This window comes from Furipterus horrens, unplaced genomic scaffold (genome assembly GCF_987537825.1).
Source record: "Furipterus horrens unplaced genomic scaffold, mFurHor1.1.pri manual_scaffold_9, whole genome shotgun sequence".
NCBI lineage: Eukaryota > Metazoa > Chordata > Mammalia > Chiroptera > Furipteridae > Furipterus > Furipterus horrens.
The window spans coordinates 100,957,675-100,976,187 of NW_028327179.1; the positions used below are offsets into that span (position 1 = coordinate 100,957,675).

The following is an 18,513-nucleotide window of genomic DNA, read 5'->3' on the forward strand; positions in this document are numbered from 1 at the left end:
AAGAAGAACCTTCTAGACCGAGGGCCGGCGTGAAGAAGAGCTGCCAACAGAGAAGGGGCGGCGTGGGGCCTCTGTGCCCCCACATGCCAAGGGGCATCGCGTGAGATGAGATCTGAAAGGCAACTTGGGAGCAGATCCCAGAGGACCTCGCATGTGCTAATAAGGGCTTGGACCACATTCTATCACCATAGGGACTGGCTGATGGTTTGGGGGGAAGGAGGATGACGAGATGTGCGGGCTTGCTTTCTGCGTCTGGCTCGGCGCCTCGGAGCAGTACTGCTGGCTCAAGAGTCGTCGAGGACGGGCAGAAGCTGGCGACAGCGTGGCGAGGGGAAGCCACTGAGCAGCGCAGCAAACAGTGCCCGCAGGTGAAAAGCAGGGCTGTCGGCGGGAGGCAGTTCGGGGCAGGACTGAGTGAACAGGACTTGGCCGCTGAGTGGTCGTGGAGGAGAGGAGAAAGGGAGAGGGAGTCTGGGACCAGTCGTCACCTGGGGGTGGGGGTGGGGGCAGGGAGGAACACAGCAGAGGCGGTCTGAACGAGGTCGGATCAGCTACCCAGTCCTTCCTTAGCAACCTTGGGGCTGCAGGTGCGTTACCAGCTCTGGCACCGCGAACGCACTCCGGCCAATCAGCTCCAGCTCGGACCGTTTCCCTCCACTATTTCCAGGACCTCTGGGAGGGCCCTGGAGCGCAGTGACCGGCCCTTCCTCTTCAAGGGGAATGCCAGCTGCTTTCAAAGGGACGGGCACTGATTTCTGATTTCTGGGGACTGCTTCCTCCCTTTGCATCCTCATGGCAACAGGGAACACACACAGAGCCGCTGGGTGGGCAGTTCCTGAAGGCGGCCTTTGGTTTTTGTGTTCTTTTTCCCTCTTGGCCCAGCATGCTAGTTAAATGCAGGAAATTAAGATCACGTTGTCCCAGGGCTTGCTGACTAAATCCCATTAGCGTGACAGCCTCTAAGCTCTGGCTATTTTTTAAAGTGGGCTTCACGAGCATAAAAATGCATTCGAAAGTGTTTATTAAGAGTTCCCCAGAGGGTGGCCCTGGGCTGTGCAGCACCCAGGATGGTAGTCAGGGACCCGTGACATCGTCCCCAACGAGGGAATGCTGAGTTCTACACAGGACGCGTCCCAGCTTCCAGGTTTCTGCCTCCTGGGGGCGGATGGGGCTGGCTTGGGGGTGGAGTGGGCGGTCGTTGTCAGGCAGAAGCACATAGAGAGATGCCTCTTTGCTAAAGAAAACCAACTGAAACTTTTCTCCCGTTGCAAGTAGAGAGGATTTTGCGGAGTCCAGTGGAAGGAGCAGCTCTCCTTAGCAACGGCACTGCTGGAGGTTGAACTCGAAGTGCTTCTCACAGAACACGAGTTTTGTTTTCCTTAAGGGTTCTGCTCCAGACACTGCCAAATGCGACGCCTCAGCCGCTGATCTGCAGGAGTTTAAGATCTAAGAACGACACAGAAGCGCGCGCTGTGACATACGGGCGGGGCAAAAGTAGGTGTGCGGTTGTGAATACGAGAAACATTTTATTCTGGCCTTACTATTTATTAATTATTGCACTATTTTCCATACAAACAACTGTAAACCTACTTTTGCACCACCCTGTACGGAAAAAAAGAAAACAGAAAAAACACTAACACAGCAATAATACATAATACTCACTTTTATTTGCTTGTGATAATAAAAGGCTAATAAAAGCGAATGTTATATGTAATCAAGAGGTTCAAAACCTGCCTGATGACTTTTATTGATGGAATAACTGTTTTTGGAGTTCCTAGCAGACACCAGGCAGTAACCCAAGAACTGAAGACACAGGGAGATCCTGGGGCGCTGGGTTATGAGAGTGTGGCCATTATCATGTCACTCCACACGTGCACAGGTGGAGGGATGCAGGTGGCCCTCTGGGAGCATAGAGGACAGTGAGAGTCTTTTGTGGCGCTGAGGAGAAGCTTCATGGGGGGGCAAAGCTCCAGCTGGGTCAGCAGGATGATCTGTTGAAATGACGATTCCAGGCAGAGGCTAGAGGAGCAAAAAGGCACAGAATGAGTGAGAGAAAAACGGTTTAATTAGGAAAATGACGAGGGAGGCAGAAACGCTTGTCATTCCCTCCCTGCTGATCACACCCAGCTCTGGTCAGGCGGTGGCGGCTGCATGTTTCAGGGGCCCAAGGCCCCTCTCCGGCCCGAGGGGCCATCCGGAATAGTCTGAGCCGATCACATACAGCACCTCCCCTCACCGGTGGCTGCTTGGGGCACAGGTGAGTGCTATGAGTGGAACCGTGTCCCCTGAAAAGACACGTTGAAGCCTGACTCCTGGTGGGGGGTGGGGGAAGGACAGAGAAGCCCCCTGCAGGCCCTCGTGACTGTCTCTCTCTCCTGAGGAATGTCAGGCATAATTAGCTGTTGTTCCTCTGGCCTCTGTTCTCATGACTGGGAAGGTGACTAAACGGGGCCCCTGAGCAGGTGTTTTAAAACTTATACAAACAGGAAATGCCAGATGGGAGCCCGGACCCTGAGCCCAAAGGTAGCAGCAGAATACACCGAAGGCTGCACTGTCAGCCTGAAACCTCCTGATTTACAACCACTAGTCATACAATTACCCAGCTGGAACCGCATCCCCCCTTTTAAAGAAAAATATTCTTTTTATTTAGCTTTAGAGAGAGGGGAAAGGGAGGGAGAAAGAGAGGGAGAGAAACATCCATGTGTGGTTGCCTCTCCTGCGCCCCAACTGGGGACCTGGCCTGCAACCCAGGCAGGTGCCCTGACTGGGAATCGAACTGGTGACCCGGTTCACAGGCTGGTGCTCAGTCCACTGAGCCACACCAACCAGGGTGCCCCCTGCTTTTTTTGATCCAGTAAAAACTCACAGCCCCAACCTCTCAGGGCTGGTGCATTTCTCCACACCTAGTCCTTGCCCTCTCTTGGGAAGGTGGAAATAAAACTTTGCTCTCTGCGTTTTCTTCTCTTTGTGAATTCCTTCACAGCCCGCATCACAGGCCACTGGCCACCCGAATACAAGGACTGTGATCTCTGGAAACAAGGCCTTTGCAGTAATCAGATTAAGAGGAGATCATTAAGGTGGGCCTTACTCCCTCCAGTGGGACTCGTATCCTCACGGGAAGAGAATGTCACATGAAATGCGGACGCAAGGAGAGAACCCCACGTGACAGCGGAGACAGAGACTGGAGCGATGCCCCTGCAAGCCAAGGCAGGTCACCGATGGGTGGCGACACAGAACAGAGCCGCCCCTAGGGCGGTCAGACCTTGATTTGGGCCTTTACCTCCACGACCATGAGACAATAAGTGTCTGTTTTGTGAAGCCGCCCAGTTGGTGGAGCTTTGTTAGGGCAGCTCCAGGAAACTAATGGGCCTGGTTAATGAAACTTGAGGGGACGCGTTTTCTAGCTCTGGGTCTTATTTGACCCTAATAGATAAATCGAACAAAAGGAATGGTCAGGTTACCTAGAATGATCAACTAACCTATTACTTCTCCCAGGGAAAAAACATAACGCTTTAGGTACTACTTAAGCGACCTGGAACTATGTCTCCAGAAAGCTCCTTAAAATTCAAGTCCAGAGTTTGCGATGGGGCAGGAGGCAGAAAGCCAGCGGGACCTGCAGTACCTTTGCAGTGCGGTAGGTGCTCGCCTGCTCCGGTCCCCGGTTTCGCTGCGAACTTTTGGACATTCCGTCTTTGATACTTGAAAACATTTTCCTATAATGATCTGGGTATGTTGTTAACTCAGTCTAAGATGACTCATTTCTTAAGGCTGCCCATGCATTTATTATTATTATTATTATTTTTTGCTTATTTTTCTTCTAGAGAAGAAATTGCTCAGTGTTCTGCCAGGGGTCACAAGTCTAACAACATATACCCCCGTGTATTTCCTTTACGGTGAGGGTTATTCATTCATTCTGTTAGAAACAAGGACATATAGTGACTCTCAAACCAGTGAAAAGTCATTAGTAACAAAGGGCAAATGTAATTAAAGGGTCTTAAGGGCAAATGTAATTAGAGGGTCTCTGAGAAGGGAGCTGACATCACTGGCAGATCTACAAACCACAGAAGGGGCATTTAGATAACCGTGTTAGATTGTAACTCCGGAGTAACCAGTAATGGAGAAACGGGGAAGAAGGAGCGGGGAGGGGGAGCTAATTGCGGTAGGGCGGGGAAGCTAATCGCTCTCACTTTAGGGCAAAGAAGATAATCACTTTAGGGTGGCAATTTCAGGATGGAAAAGATAATCACTTTAGGGTAGCAATTTCAGGGTGGGGAAGCTAAGACTCTAAAACCAGCCATCTTTGTCTACTTGGCGCGCACGTTCTCCTGGCTGTGAGGGTGCGCCCGGCTCTGCAGACTCGTGAATAAAGGCCTCGCTTTACTGCTCACGTCCTGTGTCCCGGTTTTTATTGTGAGCGTTTCTCACAATTCAGCAGCCATCTGGGTGCTTCCCATGGATGGCAGCAGGTACTGGGCACACACGTGCAGTACGGGTCACCAACGGTTAGACAAGCACGAGCCCTATCCGAGTGGGGGGGGACAGGCTACAAATAATCACATAAAAATTTGCTTCAAGCGTTGTGAATGAAAACAATAGATTGTTGAGACAGAGGGTAAGGTGCGGGAGGGGACAGCTTCATTGAGAAGGTGACACTGGAGCCGAGACTTTACGGATGAGAAGGAGCCGGGCCACGGTAACCGGGTCCCGTTCACTGTAAATCGGTTAAAAAGAGCCCCCAATTTCTAGAGCCGGAAGGTGAGCGGTGTGGGCAACGAGGCCGCGCCGCCAGCACTAAAGATGGCGGGCCCGGGGGGCGTGCCCGCGCTGTGATTGGCCAGCCGGAGCGGCGTCACGTGGGCGGCCGCCGAGCATCCGGGCTCGTGCGCCCCGCTCCGGAGTCTCCCGGGAGCGGACGGCGGCGGGGCCTCGGGGCCGCCCGCGTGGGCCGAGCGGCGCGCGTGCGGAGCATGGCGGGCTCCCTGCCTCCCTGCGTGGTGGACTGCGGCACCGGGTAAGCGCCGCCGGCGCCCCGCTCTTGCCCCGCGGCCCGCGCGCGGTCGCCCGCCGGCGACCCCCGTGCAGGTGGCGGCGGCCCGGCCCGCCCCCCCGAGGCCGCTCACCTTGACCGGGATGGGAGCCGGGGCGGGAGCCGGTGCAGCTCGCCTGGCCGCCTCCTGTGGTCCCGGGCGGGGTCCCCTGTGCCCCCCAGCCTCCCCGGCTGCCCGCCCCGGGCAGGTGCATGCAGACCCTCCGGCGTCCCCGCCTGCTGCCCACCTACCGGTGCCCCCGCCCCCGACGCCGTGACCGCGGGCCTCCTCCGGCCGCGCTGCGTGTCCTTGCTGCCGGCTGCGGCTCTGGCTGTGCGGCCGGGCACCGGCTTTTGCCGCGCGCTCTGCCCCCTCCCCGCGCCGAGGGGCTCGCCCTGGCTGTCGTTGGCGTAGCCTTGCCCTTTCCTTTAAAGAAAAAAATGCAAAAAGAAAAAAAAGGCTTCATTTTGAAAAACAGTCTAGATTTGGGACAGCCTGTTTGTGATATAGGGGCCCCCCCGCTTTACTTGTTTGGGTGTGATTGCTTCTTTTGATGTCAAGATACGCAGAGGAGACCTTCGGACATGGCCTGTGCTCCGTCGGCCCAGGCGCCTGGTTTGGGGAGGTGTCACTGAGTCCGCCCAGCTGGCGGTTTAGAAGTTCGGGGTCGTCTGCTGGCTTTATCCGTGGGCTGCTTAATGAAATAACCTGGAAAGAAATGTAGTCGCAGACATTTCAAGGCGGGACTTATATGTACACACACACAGAGTCACAAACTAGCCCCTGCGCGTTCGCCTTCGTCTTCATTTCTCTTCGGTACAAAAATGCATTTGGTTTGGTTCCCTTGACAACCTGCGGGGGCGGCGTCTTTAATTTGCTGCCGTTCATCTCCTGCTGATCTTGTTTTCCTTTTGTTGCGGAAGCCGCCAGTCCTGGTGACAGGCTGGGAAAAAAACCCTGCCTCTTCGCTTGAACTAATTCTTCTTTTTGAAATACATGTTGTACCAGAAGTATTAAGGCTATTTTAGAAGTCATTTTGCTGCCCCAAACGCGAGCCAAAGTCTATTGGGATTAACAGCCCCCCCCCCCCCCCCCCCCCCGTTGTGGGCTCCCTGACCCACCCTTCCTCCCACCTTGAGTGCTTTGAGTGCTCACCCCACGCCCACGTGAGGTCTGGTGGTGTCTGGAGTGAGGGCACCAGGGAAAAGTATTTTTTATCCCCACATTGGCATGTGCGATTTTGGCTTTTGTAGTTTTGGTCTCGTCAGACTATTGAAGTCCAAAGCATTTCTTGGTAGTAGCAGTGACGTAGTGCCCATGGGGTCTGTCACTTTTAGCGTTCGTAAGCTGGGGCCTTTACTCATCCTTCTCACTATAAATATCTAAAATGGGATCGAGGTAACTTGGCTCTCTTGGCGATACGACTTCAGGATGTCACTGTTTTACGGCCCAAAGTCACGCTGTCTTCAGGCTCTCATGGGCTTTGGCATTGAGACTTGGCAAGAGTGGCAGGGAGTCTCCATGGTGAGTCTCACGTGGGCACATTCTCTGGTGGTCGGGTTGGTCAGCAGCCCGTGCCCAGTATATGGCCGGAGGGAGCAGGACCAAGGAAAAGCAGGGAGCCACCTGCAGGCCCCCGTTTGGTCTTAGCCTCCCTGTCTGATAAACTGAGAAGAGTCGTCTTCATGATGTAGTTCTGTCTTCAGGAAGGAAGAGAAATACCTGTTTCTCAGGTGAAACAGCTTTACCCAATACTAAATTCTAAAAGAAAAACTCACATTGGCTAATTTCTTCCAGTCCTGCCACCAAACCCCCCAGTCCCTGGATCTGTCCGTCCCGTCCCTGGATCTGTTCGTCTGCCCCATGTATCCGTGCCTCTGGTTTTCTTCTGTTCATCAGTTGATTTCGTTCATTAGATTCCACATATGAGTGCGATCATATGGTGTTTGTCTTTCTCTGCCTGGCTTATTTCACTTTGCGTAATGTTCTCCAGGTCCGTCCACGCACGCATGCATGGCTCACGGACAGAGACCACAGTGTGGTGAAGGTGGGGGGCGAGGGGGCTGGCTGGAAGGGGGCAAGGGGGACATCTGTAATGGCATCAGCAATAAAAAAATAAAATTCACATTGAACTGTATACGGTGGGCACCGCTGATTTAGTAGACAGTGTACTGAGGGGTACCTTTTCTAGCAGATAAATTTCACCCTGGTAGCCTAGCACCTTCTGATAAACCCCGAGACCAGCTCGCTGGGCGTCTGGGCTGGGGGCCAGGATGGAGTGAGCCAGCGATCTGCTTGACCTAGAGATAAAGCTTCATTTATTTAAAGGAGTTGTGAGGGTTTGTAGTTTTCAGAGACTGTCCACAAAAACTAGCCTCACTTCGCACAACCAAACGTTTTCAATGAAGATTCTGTATTTTTAAAACCTGTTTTGAAAACTTGCTAGAAAGCTGCAAGAAGTGTACCAATAAAACTGCAAATGTTCTTCATCCAGTTTCACCAGCTGTTAACGTTTGCTTCATCAGTGTCTGCGTGTGCACCTACATTATTATTTTCCTGAGCTATGCGTCAGTGTACACTTTCTGAGAACAGGGAACCTGTATCAGCACAGCCGAGTGATCAAAATCGGAGAAGGTATCTAATAGGCAGGCCGGGCTCCTGCGCACGGATCCTGCCCTCTGTCACCTAGCGCCCCACATTCCGTGTGCTTATCATCGTGTCCTTTTGGCCTCCTTTAACTGAACCAGTTCCTTGGCCATTCTCTGTCTTTCACGACATTGACACTTCTGGCCGCCAGTCCTCAGGGTGTCCCCTCAGAAGGTGTTTCTCCCCACAGTTTATTGAGATGTGATTGACACGGAACACTAAGGTGCACCACGTGTTGGTTTGATGACACATTTGTATCCTTGTGGAACGGTTATCCCCAGTGTTAGCTGACACCTGCCTCGTGACACAGAATTACCTTTTTTGTTTTTTTCTCCGGTGAGAGCTTTAAGATCTACTGTCTTGGCAACTGTCCAGTCTGTAGGACAGTGTCGTTACCTGGAATCACGGTGCCGGCCAGTAGGTCCCCAGAGCTCACCAGAAGGCTGAAGAGCACCCTTTGCCTTGTTCTTGCTGAGGTTCACTGGGTGATGCCCACTGGGTTGCTTCACTGTCTGGTTACTGTTTTCCTTTCTGTTATTCATGTGGTTTGTGGAGAGATACTCTGTTCTTCCTGACACTCGCACCCATTGTTTTAGTATCCATCGGTGGTCCTTGCCCTCAGTGATGATTATAGTGATGGTTGCGCAATTGTGATTAAAAAAGCAAAAAGCACCTAGTATTATCTACATGTATTAGTTAACATGTTACTATTAGGAAGCAGTTTTCCAGAGCCCCCTTTATTTATCATCTGCATGGGTTATAATTGATCTTTTATTTAAAGCGTGAAAATCCATTCTGTCATTACTGTATTTATTCAGGGGGTTATTACCTGTTACTGCCATTATTTGTTTTGATGCTTAAATGGTTTCAGATTTGGCCAGCTGAAGCCCATTCCATCTGTTTCATAGTCAAGAAAGTTTTTCCGCCCATCCCCAGGCGTGTGTGCATTTAACTTTTGTATTTAATGATTTTAGAGAGAGAGGTGGGGGGAGAGAGAGACAGGCATGTTCTTTAGACATGTCCCTATAGTTTTTTTGAGCGTGTTGCTATTATCAAAAGACTGCAGTGATAGCCTGTGTAATGCATACATTTTGGCACATTTTTCCTGGAGCATCTCTGGGTTCTGTTTCTAGAAGTGGACTTTCTGGGTCAAAGAGCAAATGCGTGGTGTACTTTTGCTAGACGGTGTGAAAGCCCGCTCAGCAGTGTGTGTCTACCAGCAATGGAGGAGAGTGTGTTCTTGCAGACTAATTAACAGAGTATATCACCATTTTTTAATCTTTGCCAATCTAGAAGGTCAGAAACGACACCTCTTTCTGTAGTTTTAACCTGAATTTTTTGTATCCTTACGTGGGGAAACGAGCATCTTTTCCTCTGGTTACAAGACATTTGCATTTCTGTTTTCTGTCCCTTCATTTCGCTTGCCCATTTGTCCGTTGGGTTTTGGTCTTCAATGTCTTTATTTTTAGAAGTTCTTCATATATTAGGGTGTGTTCAGAGTCCCGCTTACCACCCTGGGTTCAGGATTTGCTAGGACCACTCACAGGGCTATATTGCAAAGGTCCAAAGCAAAGTCAGCCAAGGGGGAAAGGCACAGGAGGCAGGAGCAAGCCCCCCGAGTCCTCAGCATCATGCCTGTGACCGCACCACCGGGAGGCTCACTCAGGCCCTGCCCGGCGCTCCTGCTGGGGCTGCTCGGGGCACCCTGTGCGAGCAATCCCACGCGCCAGCAGGAGGGCAGCTGTGCACGTGAGCTGGTGTCTGCGTGGGGTGGGCTCCTCGTGGACCGCTCTTGCCGTCGGGGAACGGCCGGCCCCTCCTGGGAGAGCCCAGATGCGGCCGCTTCTGCACCCGGGGGTGTCAGCCCTTTATCACATGAGGCGCAGATACATCTTCCCTATGCATCGTCGTTGTTAGCCAGGCAGGAAAATTTTTAAGCAGTCAGATTAATTATTTGGTTAGTGCTTTTGGATTTTGAGTCATAGTGAAGAAAGCTCCCCACCCCCATTCCCAGGTGTGTGTGTATTTAACTTTTTTATTTATTTATTTTAGAGGGAGTGGGGGGAGGGAGAAAGAGAGCGAGAGACCGACATCGACCTGTTTTTGCTCCCCCATCCATAGATGCGCCCATAACCTTGGGGTACGGGATGACGCTTCAACCCACCAAGATACCTGATCAGGACCTACGTACATTTCTAAATTGTTTCTTTTTTTTCACTTAAATCTTTAGTCCACTTGGAATTTATCCTGGGATGTGGTAAGAGGAGTGGACCCCACTGGGGCCAACTTTGTCTTCTTTCCCTTTTGGCTGCCCCGTTCACCCCCACGGCACTTAGGAAGCGCGCTGGTGCCTGCGGGAGCTGCCTTGCAGGGCGTTTATTCCCGGACTTGGTTCTGTGCTGCATCAGCCCGTCTGTTCACGCGCCTGCACCGCAGGGCTTCCCTCACTGAGGCTTTGGGATCGTTGTAGCCGACGGGGCTGCCAGTCCCTGCTCAGCCTTTGTCACTTTTTATTTTTTGGTTGCTTCTCGTTCTTTTTGGGCCTCTGCTTCTCCAAATGAAGTTTATGATCAGCTTTTCCAGTTCTGCGGGGAGAGTTGCCCTGTGGCGTTTTTATTTGGATTGTGTTGAACTTAGAATGTTGTGAGGACCGTTGTCTTGACGATGTTGAGGCTTCCCGGCAGAGAACGTGTGTATCTCCCCGTCACTCCAAGTCTGGGTTGTGACTCAGGAGAACCGTGTCTGCCACAGGCAGATTTCTGTTAGGGTTACGCCGAGGCACGTGATTGCCTTTTGCGGTCACACATGGCGTCTTCTCTTTCATTATGGCTTCTGTTTTTCTGGACTCTGTGAAGGCTGTTAGTTTTTGTGTTAATTTCATAACCTGCTCTTTTACAAAATGCTCTTACTGTGTGTATGGATTTTCCCCTTGATCCTTATAGTTTTCTAGGTCCAGAATTTTGTCCTTGGCAGGTGAAGATGGTTTTACCTCCTCCTCTCCGTTTCTGGGGGCTCTGAATGCTTTTTTCTGGACGCCTTCCAGTGGCCATTGCCCCCAAAGTAATGTTAAGTAGGAGTGGAGTTCCTGGGCGTTATTCTTCTGTTCCGTGCTCCCATGGGGTAGCGTCTGGTGTTTCTATGTAAGAGCTGGCTTTCGGGCTGCTGTGTGTGTGTACGTCCACGTCTGTCACGTGAAGAATGTAGCTGTCAGTTTCTGGGTTTTTTGGGAAAGCGGCCATACCTCATGATCTTATTTTTTCCAAGTGTAGAGCGAAGATTGTTACCTGTAGGAGAAACGGACAAGTATTTTAGATAAACAAAATTTACAGATCAGATAGCCAAGAAAAGGATATTGGGTTTAGATAACATAGTGAACTGTAACGTGACATTAAACTCCATGTCCTGTACACAGACACCACCCTTTCTCTTCAACAACCAAAGGGGCAGGTGAAGACCTGACCGTGTGTTAATTCACAGTGCGCAGTGTGGGAAGTGTGTAGTATTTAGGAATGTATCGTTAGGCCTTGGGAACGATTTTAGTTTTATGGACACCACACGCTCAGGCAGTGTAGGCACCCTTTTTATAAACAGAAAATCTTGGGTGTAGAGCTGCCCTGGTTGAAGTTGGGGTTTGAGACTGGACGTCACGCGGGTCTCAGTCAGAGGAGCCTCCCTGGGTAACAGTGTTTGAAAACCACTGGTCTCGGGTGTGACATTTCCACTTCCAGACACGCATTCATTGAGCTTGACCTTGTCACCTTCTGCTCTAGACACACGACTGTAGGAGGCAGTTCAACCGTCTACACGTGTGGGGAGCTGACGGCCGTCACATGAGCCCCCCGACACTGGAAGGGGCTTCAGCGGGGGTGAAAGCCCCGCACAGGGTAGCTCACGGGTCTGGGGCAGGGAGGGCTCTGCTGTGTTTGCAGAAGGAGACGTTGGAAGGGGCACACGCATGGGAGGCAGAGATGGGGGTGGGGGGGTGGGAGTGAGCGTCTCGATGGGCACCTCTCTGCCGAGTCTCGAAGTCTGAACGAGGAGAGCACGCTTGTCGGAAAGGTGGCGTTGCAGCTGCTGGTGCTGCTCTGTGCAGCGTGGGCCCATTCCCGCGTCCGTCCTGACTCCGCACGGGGCCAGGTCTCGGGTCCAGGGCACGTGGGAGGCGGCTGCCTCTGGGGGCGCAGTGAATGTGTTTTGGGGGTGTTACCGCACCTCTGCCCTGCTGCCCGCCTTTGTGGAAGATGGTGTTCAAATGAGCAAAACCCCAGGGGCTGTTACTGTACAGCGACTGGTCTTGATTCCTTCCACACACCGGGACTGGAAGAGAAACAGTGTGACATTTAGTGTAGCGGGGGACTTCTGCACGTAGAGACGCCGAAGGGACCTGCTCGGGAAAGTGATTGGGAGGTTTGATGACCTGCACCATTTAACTGTATCTATTTCAGGAACAGTGTAGCTGAAGGTAAACGACAGATGGGGGGAATCAGCCACATACCTGAGCAGGCGTTCCTGTGGGCAGCATGTGAGCGTTCACACAACCCGGTAGGTTACTAAAGCTCTAGCAGGAACATACCGAAGGGCAGTTCCCGGAGACGTGCAGATGGCCCGTGCTCAGCACGTAACGCTCAGGAGGAGGATCAGTGACGTTGCTGAATAAGGAGAGCCTTTTAGTTTTTGAATTAGGAGACTTTCCAGAAACAGCCATATTTAACCTTGGTGTAGGGATTATTATTGTTCACCCTTTTCAGAAGTAGGAACTGAAGTATTGAGGGGTTACTGTACTTGGCGTTAGGAAATTAGCCTAAATTAGCACCGCGGGCCTCATTAAACCCCCTCACATAATAAATATTCGCTCTTTGGCAAATACGTGCTTTCAGACCAGATTACCCATCTGTGTGTGTCAGCGACAGATCTGCTTCGTTTCTGTGATGGTACAGCATTTTTTGGAATGATTGTAATATAACTTGTTTAATATGTCCCCTGCTTGGTGGTGTTTGAGTGTTTCCAGGGTCTTGTTCTTTCCAATATTATTCTTTGTATTTAGTTTGTGATTTGTACCATCTCCGTCTTCCAAAGCAACGTGAAATGAGAGCGATGACCGTGGGTCTCCTAGACTCAGTTCTGACATGAAGAGGAATGACTAGTTTTTCACTGCCCTTTGGTTTGAGGACCCCCCACCCCCACCCCCGCATCATCTTCCTAAGGATTAGATGTTTCTGGTTTGAGCCTTTTTTTTTTTTTTTTTTACTACTAATGGATCGTAGGTTATTTTTTCCCACCATGTTTATTACTTAAACATTGTGAACTGGAAAGCATTTCCTGTATTTTTCTTTTATAGAGCACCGAAAATCAGGGTTCTGAATAAGACAGAGTGGGTACATTTGAGTCTTTCTCGTGAACTGTGACCAGTGTTGCACTTCCACACTACAGGTACATTTTATTTGATAATGTGATGGGTGGTAGATGATTTTGTTAGAACACAACCGTGAGCGTGGGGGGCTTGCATTATATGAAAACATCAAAGGTGACCGCGTGTCGTGTAGCTTATCAGCCCAGTGATTGACCGTCCGAGCCCTGCGGGAGGGACGGGAAGTGTTTGAGATCCCGATGCCCCTGCTCCTCCTCTGGATCTGGGCCAGGCCCTGGGAATCTGTATTTTAGAGCTTCCCAGGTGATCTAATCAGCCTGGTTGGTACATTGTTTCTGGAAGCCTACCCAGATGACCTTACAACCTTTTTTAAAAAATTAATTCATTAAAAATTTAAATTTATCGATTCCCAGTGAGGGCACATTCCTAGGTTGCATGCCGGGTCCCCAGTTGGGGGCGCGTGAGAGGCAACCACACAGTGATGTTTCTCTCCCTCTCTTTCTCCTTTCCCCTCTCTCTAAAAACAAATAAAGTAAAATAATAAAAAGTATATATTTAGTATAAAAAATTAAATTTAATATATTGCTGTGACTTAGGTTAATAATTTTATACAGGTGTCAGGTGTACAGTTCTGCAGCACATCACCTGTATGTCGTATTGTGGGTGCACCACCCCAAGTCACGTCTCCGTCCATCACCGTTTATCCCCCTTTACCCTCTTCTGTGGATGATCTTAAATCTTAAACCTGCCTGCCAGGTGAAGGCGGCCATGCTGTGATGGAAAACTCGGGTTGGAATCTGGGAAACACAGTACTGGGGCCGCCCTCCGACCCCGGGATGCCTGCTGCATAGTTTCTGGCTAGTAAGACGGTTGCAGTAGAGACTCTCTTTGTTCCCGTGGCTGGTGTCCTGGACGCCGCCCACGCTTAGAGTGGCTGCCCTCGCCGTTTCACGCCCTGTTCTGTATGTAGCTGAGCCATCTCGTCATGAGACCGGCTCTGATGGGCGTGCCGTCCAGCACGGCGTTGTCCTCCCGGGAGGGGTTAGGTGGATAGTGTGCTATTCAATAGCTTCTCATCGCATTGCAGATGAGCGTGTGTCGTGGAAGATTTTACTGAAGTTTTAGATTTGAATGCTTCAAAAAATCCTGTTAAATGTTCACATGACCCAGCCCGCAACCCAGGCCTGTGCCCTGACTGGGAATCGAACCTGTAACCTTTCAGTTCAGAGGCCGGCACTCGATCCACTGGGTCACACCAGCCAGGGCAGGATTTAGTTGGCTTTTAGAGCTCTGGGCCTGACGTGCTCCGGTCCATTGCTGCAGTCCGAGCCTTTGCTGCCGGCTGCAGGGCACGACCCTTAGGGACGGAAGGGTGTCGGCTCCCCACCTGTGCAGGGTACATCCACCCCTCTGCACACTGGCGAGGCTGCAGCGTGCCCCAGAAAGACCAAATAATGTGACTCGGGACACAGACAGAACTACTTAACGTGATTTTTTCCAAACACTTAAGTAAAATACTTCAAACAGAAAAATAGCAGTAGGCATGACGACAGAAACGCAGCCGGCACTGCTCTACGCTCTGTTTCTCTACTTTTATATATTACCTCACTAACACCGGGAGATGGACGCTCTTGGTATCCTTACCTTACAGACGGAGAAACTGAGATACAGACAGATAAAGGAGCGGGGCCTACAGTTACGTGCTTGGCAAGTAGCAGAGCTCGGAGTTGAACCCAGGCTGTCTGGGGCCAGATCGCATGGGCTCAAGCAGTACGGGATACTTTGTTGCCTTTCAGAAATACAAAAAGCGGTATCACACCGTGAATGATGCTTAGAACCTAATTTTAATCACATTTTACTGTATTTATTTCAGTTTTTTTTTTTACCCCATTGCACAGCAGGTGTTTCCCCATCTGGTCCTTCCCGGACCCGCCGCATTGTCCCTTGGCCTTCCCCTTTTAAACGTGGTCCTGTCCCAGGGCCGGGCGATGCTTGCCTTGCCTTCTGCCTGGTAAGAGCTCCTGCAGCACGTGTCTGTGGGGCGGCTGCCACGTGCCGGGCCCTGCCGGGGTGGAGCCGCAGTCAGGAAAAAGCTCCCCGTTTTGATCATCCTGCAAGTCAGAATCTAACTGCGTGGGAATGTGGATCTGTCTAAATACAAGGGGTGTAGTTTTCAGGGGGTGCGCAGTGTGGCTGTTCAAGACGCAGGCATAGAAGCAATGATGTCGGTGGTTCTGGCCTGCTTGGTAGGCCCCGTGGGCTTCTTCAGCCCACAGGAGTTCCTCTGTCTGCACTTACTGTCTGCGGTGTGCTTCGGGCCGGTGGTGAAACTGGGAATGGCCTGGACTTTCTTAAGTTGAGTCTAAGCTGACTCTTCTGGAAAGCTCCCGGGCCGTGGGTTGGCTTTGGACCCACCCTGTGGGTCTGGTGAGCCCTGGGGTGGGAGACGGGTGATGTAGCTGGCCTGGGAGTCCGTGGAGCTCAGGAGAGGCCGCTCATGGGTCCCAGGGCTTGGCCTGGCCTGAGCTACTCCAAGAGCTGTGGTCCCGGGAGACCGAGCAGTGAGACAGGTTGTAAGTGCAGCCTTTTGGTCTCCTCAGCCCTCTTCATTCACTGTGTCCGGAATAATAAAATTCGCAAATGGCAAAATGCATTTGAAAATCATAAAATTATTAGAATTTGGAATGTATCACCGCATCACCAAATTAGTATCAAGCATCTTGAAGGGAGTTTGTAAAATGGAATGAATTAATAAAGTCACTTTCAGCACAGCCAGCAACTGTTTTCACTCGTGGTCAGCATCCCTGCGGGGCGGGCATGGGGTTAGGGCCTGAGCAGAGGGGCCCTGCGTTTCCCGCACATGGTGCTGGGTGGGGCTCCCCTCCCCCACCTGTTTTTTTTTAATGTGGGAGATTAGACGGGCTTTCGGAACAGACAGTAGTGTTTTGGCACTCGCTTCAGTTAAGACTGCTGGAATCTGTCCCACTGAGGATCTTGGCTCGTTCTGCGCCGGGAGGGTAAAGAGACGCCTCTGTCAGATGTTCCCAGGAGGGGATGGGAGCTGTCGCTGCCACGTGTCATGGCCCTTAGAGGAAATCATGTAATTGCTTTCTAAGCCCTTCCCCCAAGTCCACAAGTTTGGGGGGTAAGTGCACTGCTCGGAGGGCTGCTCTGGAGGTGGACGCTGCGCATTGGAACCGGGCTCTGGGTTCTGGGCAGCGGAGTCAGTGCCGCAGCGTCTCGGTCTCCTCATCTGGGGTGCGGTGATAACACTGACTTTCTCCACAGGGTTTGTAAAGATGAACGCGTGTAAGAGCTCCGTGAAAGTCCCTAGGGACCCACGGGCGTCACTTATGCATTCATACGTGGGCCCCGGGATGTCTCCAATGGAGATGAGCACAGTGTTACGTTTCTGTGACTGCCCGCCTACCCAAAATTAGCGTTCGAGTCCCGGCCATTGTGGCTGCTTTAAAAAAAAGATCTCCAGGGCCTGCTCTGAGGCCCGATAGCTCAGGGCCCGGAGAGTGTGTGGCAGGAGACAGGACGGGGACGGGGAGGAGGGCCTTGTATCTAAACACGTGTCGATGCCTTTGTGCTTCTAGGTACACCAAGCTCGGCTACGCAGGCAACACAGAGCCTCAGTTCATTATCCCTTCATGTAAGTACAGCCGCGCCCCGGGCGGGCCGGGCCTCTCCCTCCGACCGCTGCGAGCTTCCCGTTGCTGAGCTTCCCTGCCCTCTCCGCGGGGGAGGCGGCCCTGGCTGCTGGGAGGGTTTTCACCTGGACACCCGTCCCCGAGTGTTGTGACGGGCTGCAGCTGGGACCTCCCCCCCCCCCCCCATGCTTCTGACAGCCCTGCGTCACTGCCAGGGCGCTGGGCAGGGGCCTCGCCCTCCATCATAAACGTCTCGCTTAGGAGAACTGCGTGTGTCTCTTTAATTTGCAATCTGCACGTCAGTGCAGTTTTGTTAACTAGCAGCTTCGTGGACTGAATGCCCATTGTACTCACCAGTCACTCTAATGAAGGCCTTGTTTTGTTTCTGAAATGAGAGGCCGGATGCCCGTGTCACTGTGTGAGACGTGTCCTGTTTCCGTCCACGTTTTACTTAGTGGGGAATGGTAAGCAGGACGTTGGCAAGAGAGCGTCCACGCCACTGTACCCTGCAGGGCTCTCCGGGCCAGGCCGGTGTGAAGGCCGCGCCCTTCTCTGACACCGTTCCCATCCTGGGTCGGGGTTGGGGACAGCGCACCGGGGCGGGGCGGCCTCCTGAGCGTGGCTCTGGCACGCAGGGCGTGGCCTTAGAGACGGCGGCCCCAGGGCCAGGGGCGTGGTGACAGGGCAGGCCCTCCGACCAGCTCTGACAGATGGAGGCACCCTGGGGGGACGGAGCGCGGCTCGCCGCTGTTCCAGGGAAGACCAGAGGCTTCCGGGGAGCGTGGGCGTCCGGTCACTGGGAAGCACACGCCAGGTCCCTTGAGAACGTTCTACTCCCCTCATTCCCGTGCCCGCTCGCAGGGCCCCTAACTGACCCCGGGTTTGGTTTTCTGGGTCTGAACACTTGGATCCCGCGCTGGGGCGTCCCCGAGAGCAGGCGCGGCTGCTTTGCAGCGCCCTCGTTTTCCACGCATAACGGGACATGTTGGCTTGTGCCCCCCGATCCGGGCTTGAGGCCACGGCCGGGCGCGTCAGTGTTGGCCTCTGGGGAGGCCTCTCGCCCTGGCCTGTCCACGGGGCCCCTCCCTGTGTCCTCGCCTGACCCCGTGTCTGTCGTGGCCGAGACAGAGCGCGTCGGTGTCGCTTCCTCTCCTTGGCAGGGTGCCAGCCGTCCCGGATCGGGCCCCACCCCCCGGCCTCAGCTGACCGCAGCCGCCTGGCAGGGGCCTCGGCACCCGACGTGTGTGGGGACACGCCCCGGGCCATTACAGCTGGCGATCTGCAGCGCAGGGCGGCCCCTGCGGGCCCCTGGGTGGGCGCGCCCCAGAACGGGACCATTCCTCGCGGGTGGGACTGGCCTTCTGGCTTTTCCGGGCAGGGCAGACTGCGGCCCCGCGAGGTGCGGCGGCCCCGCAGGGCGGACCTGGCTCCCGGGCCTGCCACGTGGGCACTGGGAACTGCCGTCTGCGCCTCTCGGCCTGTTGGCATCGCGGCCTTCCGCTCGCCGCCGGAGGCAGGGCCCTCGCAGGCCGGAGCCGCGGACCGTGGCAGTGGGGGCGGCCGCAGAGGCGCTCACGGCGTCAGGGAGGCGGGAGCACTGGCGCTGAGCCGCAGCCGGAGAGGGGGCAGCGCAGGAGGCCACCGGTGCTGGGGCGGACGCCCCGGGCGCGGGGCTGGAGCGGAGCCGGAGCGGAGCCATCCTCCTGCTCACAAGTGAAGGCCGAGGGGCGAGTGCTGACGTGCGTCCCGGGGACGGGGGCTGCTGTGGGGTGGGTGCGTGGGTGTGTGCCAGGTGCTGGGACCACGCCTGCTGGTT

The 18,513-nt window shown here is 53.4% G+C and overlaps 1 protein-coding gene across 1 annotated transcript in view; it reads left to right on the top strand.

Annotated features, from left to right (window-relative positions):
• Window positions 1–4,894: 4,894 nt before the first annotated feature.
• Window positions 4,895–18,513, top strand: part of ACTR3B (actin related protein 3B) — a 42,598-nt gene continuing 28,979 nt past the window's right edge. Inside the window, exons 1-2 of the mRNA XM_090287722.1 lie at window positions 4,895–5,011; window positions 16,644–16,699. Coding sequence (XP_090143848.1) covers window positions 4,968–5,011; window positions 16,644–16,699 — 100 coding nt within the window. The 5' untranslated portion in view covers window positions 4,895–4,967. The remainder of the gene's footprint in view (window positions 5,012–16,643; window positions 16,700–18,513) is intronic.